The 6,721-nt window shown below is 31.0% G+C and overlaps 1 protein-coding gene across 2 annotated transcripts in view; it reads right to left on the bottom strand.

Moving 5' to 3' along the window:
* Window positions 1-348: 348 nt before the first annotated feature.
* Window positions 349-6,721, bottom strand: part of LOC117171237 — a 25,226-nt gene continuing 18,853 nt past the window's right edge. The window contains exons 2-3 of one of the 2 annotated variants that reach the window (XM_033358343.1): window positions 5,751-5,904; window positions 349-782 (exon numbers count right to left, since the gene is read on the bottom strand). In XM_033358343.1, coding sequence (XP_033214234.1) covers window positions 709-782; window positions 5,751-5,904 — 228 coding nt within the window. In that variant the 3' untranslated portion in view covers window positions 349-708. Of the gene's footprint in view, window positions 783-5,750; window positions 5,914-6,721 lie in introns of both variants that reach the window. The other variant, XM_033358342.1, reaches the window with a different exon arrangement.

Below are 6,721 nucleotides of genomic sequence, written 5' to 3'. Positions count from 1 at the left end.
TTTAAACAATTGAAATACCCAAAGAAATGTTGACGTGCACTAAACAAACAAGCTTTAAAAAATAAAGTTTTTCATGTTCAGTAGAAAATAATTAAGTAATATCTATCACATTAAATTAATAAATGTGTGCATTATTTTGTGCTTGCTTCCAAGTGAAAAGTGCGCAAGTTTAATAGTGCAATCTTAGCAAATCAGCATTTCACGTGTATATTGTATGATGGAAATTGTAAAATTTCCTTTGATATTATACATATCTAATTCGGTATGTAATTCTGGAAGGCAATGGATGATAAAATAAAGTTAAGTTTTCAAACGCTGGTAAAAGAATGGACACGGTATTATGATTATAGTACCTTTTTAAGATGACCGTTCTGTTTGATCAATACGATCGGTAAAATGCAATATATAAATCTTTAACCTGTTTGTTACTGAAATTCGTATTTGTGCTTATCTTAAACATCAAGTAAAAAGCGGTTTTTAGAAAAAAAAACTTTACCCGTTACAATCTGTTTCGTTTGTACTAACTAATCTTTCATCACAAAATGAAACGGTTTCGTCATTTTGTGTATTATTTGGATCTTTTCACTTATTCTAGCCGAGGCGATTTAATTTGTCTGATATTAACTTCGGATATGATGTAAAGCAGAATTTTTAAATGAGAAAAGTATGTTTACAGAATTTAAAAAAAAAACAAACATTTTCCGCTGTTTAGGGCTTGATTCTCGTGGTCTCACCCACTTCGTCCATGTAGCACGGTGCTGCTCCACTGTCAGGTTTCGCATCTGTTGACACAAAATATAATTAAAAAGTTGTATTAGGAAATTGCATATTTATCAAATAGAGAGTACTACCCAAAAATGACAAAGTTCCAGGTTTTAACATTTTCCCCGCTGATTCTTTTCTGGTTCACATGCTTTTAACAAAACTGAACATTTTATACTTTGAAGTATTCAACAAAATAATGTCCACATTTTCAATAGTAGAATAATCATGAAGTACATGAAATACTCGAATTTCAAGTTTAGACCCACAAACCTGAACTATTTAAGTGTAGGAGAATAATAATTTCACATATTATAAACGAAACATTAAAGAATGTTTAAATATTAAGGCCTTTAATGTCCAGCTTGATCATTTTGAAAGAATTACATTTTTAACAATACAATATTAACGTTTCTGTTTACACTTATTCAATTAGATATCCTTTCAATATGAATATTCTGCATTTTATAACGCTTTAAACTAAAAACTGTCGAATTAAAAGCATTATGTTTTACAATCTTTGCAATACTGTACAAGTTTTTAAGTATATTAGGGGAACTCCTAAATTTCAGATGTGGAATTTCACACCTGTTCTAGTTCCAGATGTGGAGTACTCCAAAAACTCTACACAGTTCCCGTCGGCTCTGAAATAGACGACATTAAAATAGCAACAATTTTTATCTTAAATCATATTTACTGCCGTTCTGAGGAAAAATTTACGTAGGCACGAATTTGGACAAACAGATAATCAAGAATAACTGTTCGTATTATGAACACAATTTATAGTAGTTACCATCCAAGCATCTATCAAATATGTTGTTGGTCGCGACGCCGCACCGTTACTGGCGAAAGTTACGATTATTGTTATTTGTTAACAACAAATAACTAGTGACGCGAAAAAAAAAGATAAAGGTGGGCTTCATTTTTGAGTTTTGAGTACCGCATATATACTACACTATAAATATGATATTTACATTATAAAGCTAGAAACCGACCGTTGAAGAATGAAGTTGCCCGCGGAACTTTCCAGGGAAGTTTAGTACTATTAGGGAATTTAATACATTTTGGACTTGAATTAAGTTTAATATTCATTAATACGTGATGCAGTAATGTTTTACCTATAAAAATATATAATTTGCATACTGCAGTTAATAATTCTGTCAAAACAGTTTTCTGAATCATTTTTATTTTACAACGTAATTTCTTAAGATTTTTGTTTATAAAAATACTTCTATAATAAAATAAAATTATTTATTACAAAGAAGAATTAAAATCATGAAGGAATAGCACTGTTTAAGCAGAGAACGCTGCTGCCCCAATAATTCCTAACTGTCCCGGTTTACATCGAAATCTTACGCAAGTCGCATTGTTCGGGGTCCCATTCATTCTATTCGAAATTACATGTGGTAGTGGATTCGGAACTAAAGTAACTTTACGTAAGTTTTCCCCATGTATTTTATAAACGAACTAAATGCCTCTTACGTTTTTTAGAGCACTCCAAATTATTTGCATGGGTTTTATCTATATTTTTGAAATTTTTAATAACTTTTTTTTAGCAATAAATGTTTAAAATTATTGATTTTACTGACCACAGTTAGATTTATCCTACCGAGAGAATTTCTGGGTTGATTTCCTTTGACCATTTGGAAATTTATACAAAAAATTGGGAAAAAACATGAAATTACGAAAAAAATCCTACTCTTCAAATATAAACCAAGAGTATGATTAAATATGATGATATTTCTGAGTATTCACACAAAATATTTACTCAAGCAATATTTGTTTTTGGAATCCAAAAGTCCGCGATCAGGGTTAGGAACATATACTCTAGGTATAGAGGAGGAGCGAATGAGAAAGGATGCATGTGAAAAAAATGGCAAAATGGAAGTACAAGAGAAGTAAAAGGAAAAGGAAGTCACTTAGATTATAAGCGTAAACATTGGTAAGTAATGGTTATATAATAGCATAAGTATATTAAGATGCAGTTGCGCTCTCGCAACCGCATCTTTTGTAAAGGATTTTTTTAAAATAAATTAATAGGTAAAAAACTGTAAACGCTAAACTTTAAGCGCGCTACTGATCTTCCATGCGTGTATACACTGAGCGAACACGCATAGGGTCGCTATTCAAGAATGATATAAAGAATATTTCTTCTAAATTTTAGTTGAAACAAGTTTCCCCCTCCAATAGTCGCCGCTGTACCGGAACTCTATATTTTCAGGAGGCGCGAAAAATTTGAACAGTTTTATTTTTTATTAATTCTTTTGCTTATGCACATTTTGAAGTATATTTTATTCAAAGTGAATATTATTTTTCTCTAACCTTAATAACTAACCTTCCCAATCATTGATAATGTTCTTGTTTGAGTGTTCTCTCTATTTTGTATTAAATCATCTTGAAAATAAAATTGTGATTTGAAAATAGCACCAACTCATGCAAATTAAAACACATAAAAATTTAACTAGTTCCGGTACAGCGGCGCCAATCTGATTGAAAGTATCCGATGTCTCAAATATCCCTTGAGAATCCCTAGGGGTACTCAATTTTCAATAGTACTGTGCACTTCAACCAAACAATCGTTCAAAAAATGCCAAACAAACTAAAACGGTTCAATCAGCTAGAACATCTAAAACAAATAAATTATCATAGCAGAACCAGCACACAGTCTCAACACAGTTGTTTTATTTGGTAACTTCGGAAGCATTGAAACAGGTCGCGTATTAATTTATAATGGATTATACATACGTAAAGATCTAAAAAATTAAAATAGCTTTGCATACGTAGCATATACAGTTTGTTAAGTAAGAGCGTGTACAACATTACTCGCAGTCGGTAATGATAAAAACCTAAACCTTCTTTTAATAAGTATAGTGAACCTTTACCTTTGACGATTCGATGAGAAAAAATTTATTGGATCTTGATCTTTTGTCAGAGAAGTACATGCACCGCAATAAGTGTCACATACGTGAAGCGCTTCGAGGGGCAGTGTTCCTCTTCAAGCATCTACAATGGTCACAAATGACATATGCATGGGCGGCCAAATACATTAGAAAGTCGAGAGCGTCGATAGCGTTCGGTAAACTGACCAAAAAGCACGTAAAACAGATCGTGCTTCTCTGACAAAATATTAAAATCAAATAAAATTTTCTCATCGAAACGCCAAAAGTACAGGTTCCCTCTGCTTATTAAAATAAGGTTTACGTTTGTATCACGTACTGACTGCTGGTAATGATGTACACGCTCTTACTTAATAAACTGTAATCAGGGCCGAATTAAGGCAAAGGCGAAGCAGGCGACCGCCTGCTCCTCCTACGATCGCAGGGCGCCGAGAGCGCCAAACGAAGGTGCCAAGCAAGCCAAATTAGCTTCCGCCTGCAGCTTAAATTGACCTTCGGCCAACCCTGACTGTAAATAACAGGTGGTAGAACAGAAGTGCCCTACAAATTAACAACATTTTGATATCAACTTTTAATCGAAATTTAAACATTTTTGTTATTACTACATTAAAAAAACGAGATGTCAAACAAATTCTTTTAACAAAACGTGTATTGGCCATTTTTTAAATATGTTAAAAACTAATTATAATTATTTATAATTTGTTCTTTGTTATCTGGTTCGGTACTACCACTCTTTGAACATAAACGATATTGAGTGTCTACCCGAGAATGATTTTAAATTCCTGGCCAATGTTTCATTTTTCCAGTCTGGCAATTATATTAACTTTTGAAACTTCGATGTCCTAAGCTCAGAATTAAATTCTTTTAGACAATTACCTGTTCCATGCCAGAATTATAGTTGCTTGCGCAAATTCTTTATTCTAAATCAGACTTATAATTCTTTTAAAAGATTCCCCGTTAAAAGTAAAAATTAGAATTCATCTGGAAAATTCACTATTCTAAGTAGAAATTATAATTCTTCTCTTATATTATTTTCATTATTTTTGAGTATTTGAGAGCAACATGTTTAAGACCCTAATTCTGAAGTTTGTGTCTGTAATTTGGAACACGCTGATTTTATGAAAAAATTATATGGATTTTAATTAAATTAGACGCGCATTTTCGAGTAATTCTAAAAAAAAAAACAGATCAAGAGTTATGAGTTTAAAAAAAAAACACATTTTTTTTACTATTTTGAGCTATTTGTAACCAAAAAAGGCTTTTTAAATCAGCTCATTTCGTTTATATCCTACAGAAAAACGTTAAAATATGTAAATTAACTAGTTTTATATCGTTTACTTATTATTTACAAAATATGTTATTGAAGGGATTAGTTTTATAACGTTGTATTATTTTATCTTAAAAATGCCCAAAATTGATATACTAATCATCGCAGAGGAAACAATTATTGTTAATTGTTGATAATAAAAGAATACGTAAACAAATTTATTACGTCATTACACAATTGATAAAAAAAACTAATTAAATAATTGACTAATTGATTAACTGATAAATCAATCAAAATTAGGGCCTTTTTTCGTGCGAGATGCCTAATCATCATTTTAAAGCATTCTCTGTTTAAAGTCAGAACCATAATAATTCTTTCAGAAAATTTTCTGTTTAAATTCAAAATTATAAATACTCTTCCAAAATCTCCTGTTGCGAACAGTTTCAAATCATAACTATATAGTTTTCATTTATTTTATAAAATTATTTAATATAAGGTGTTGAACGGCATATTTCAGAACAAAATAAAGAAACCCAAGTTGTTGAAGATCCTTTATTTGTTGGCAACGTTTCGAAAACACTCAGGTTTTCCTTTTCAGGACAGAGTCATTAAAATAAGAAGTTCCAATTCAATTATAGGTTAAGTATATGAAGTTTTTACTTCTCCTTTACCCAATTGTTCATTAATTTATTTAAAAACGTAAATAAATTACTGATAAAGCAATCATTAAATCCAAAAAAGATACTATAAAAATAAATAATTAAAATATGATTGTATATGGTACATAATAATAAGAGTTTTATTTGTAGTAGTAACATATTTACCATGAACACTGGCCTGTTGTAATAAAGCAATAGCTTCTGCATAAGAAGGGGGTGGTAGGTCGCTAGGTCCTTGACCTTGAACAATTACATCATATGAAGGTGGGCCAGGAGTACCTGAACCAGATCCGCTGATCCCTTGGGCACCAGCTAATTCCTGTAAATGCTAAAAGAATATAATTATAAGTTTTTAGGGCTGCGTATTAGGGTGACAATCACTTGATTGATATTTATTTTTGCATTGTCCCATCTCCCAATTCGACATCTTTTGGCCAAAGAAACATCGCATTTTTTCGCACACATTTTTTCAGGGCTTCCGCGACACAGCTTAATTTATGAGATCGCTAAACATTTTTTAGCGAAAAAACTTCGCGTAAACTCTTTTGAGATGTATCATTTCTTCATATTCGTCTAAAAACATGACAGTAGCCCTCGGAATTGAAAAAGGAAGTTAAAAGCGTATTTTGCCCTTTTTGGCAAAAAATATGTAAAGTTTCCACAAATGACACTTTTTTAACTTTAAAACAATTTTCAAGACATATGAAGTCATTTTTGTAAAAATTCGCCGAATAGGTACCAAATAAAAATCATGCGACGCATATTATTTGCAACTTTGTGCGACTCATAATGCACGCATAACATTATATTTAAATCCTGCACATATATTTAATTAACAAATTTTGTTTATGCGCAATATAATTTTTTATTCTTTTCACACATTATATTTAAATAGTATTTTAGTATTCAACGTAAAGAGGCCGATCATGTATATTCGGTTTGGGAAAAAAGCCAAGTAGAAAATTAAAAATTTTGTATATATGCACTTTCTTAAAAATGTGTTTCGATATGCAGTTAAAGGGAAATCCGGAAACGTACTTAAAGATAAGTAATTTATATCAATTTATTATAATTTTACGATAAAAAAGAAATTTTAAACCTAAAAACTACAAATAAAGCTGAGATTTTGAACCGGG

This window comes from Belonocnema kinseyi, chromosome 4 (genome assembly GCF_010883055.1).
Source record: "Belonocnema kinseyi isolate 2016_QV_RU_SX_M_011 chromosome 4, B_treatae_v1, whole genome shotgun sequence".
NCBI lineage: Eukaryota > Metazoa > Arthropoda > Insecta > Hymenoptera > Cynipidae > Belonocnema > Belonocnema kinseyi.
This window is presented reverse-complemented; position numbering and strand designations above follow the sequence as displayed.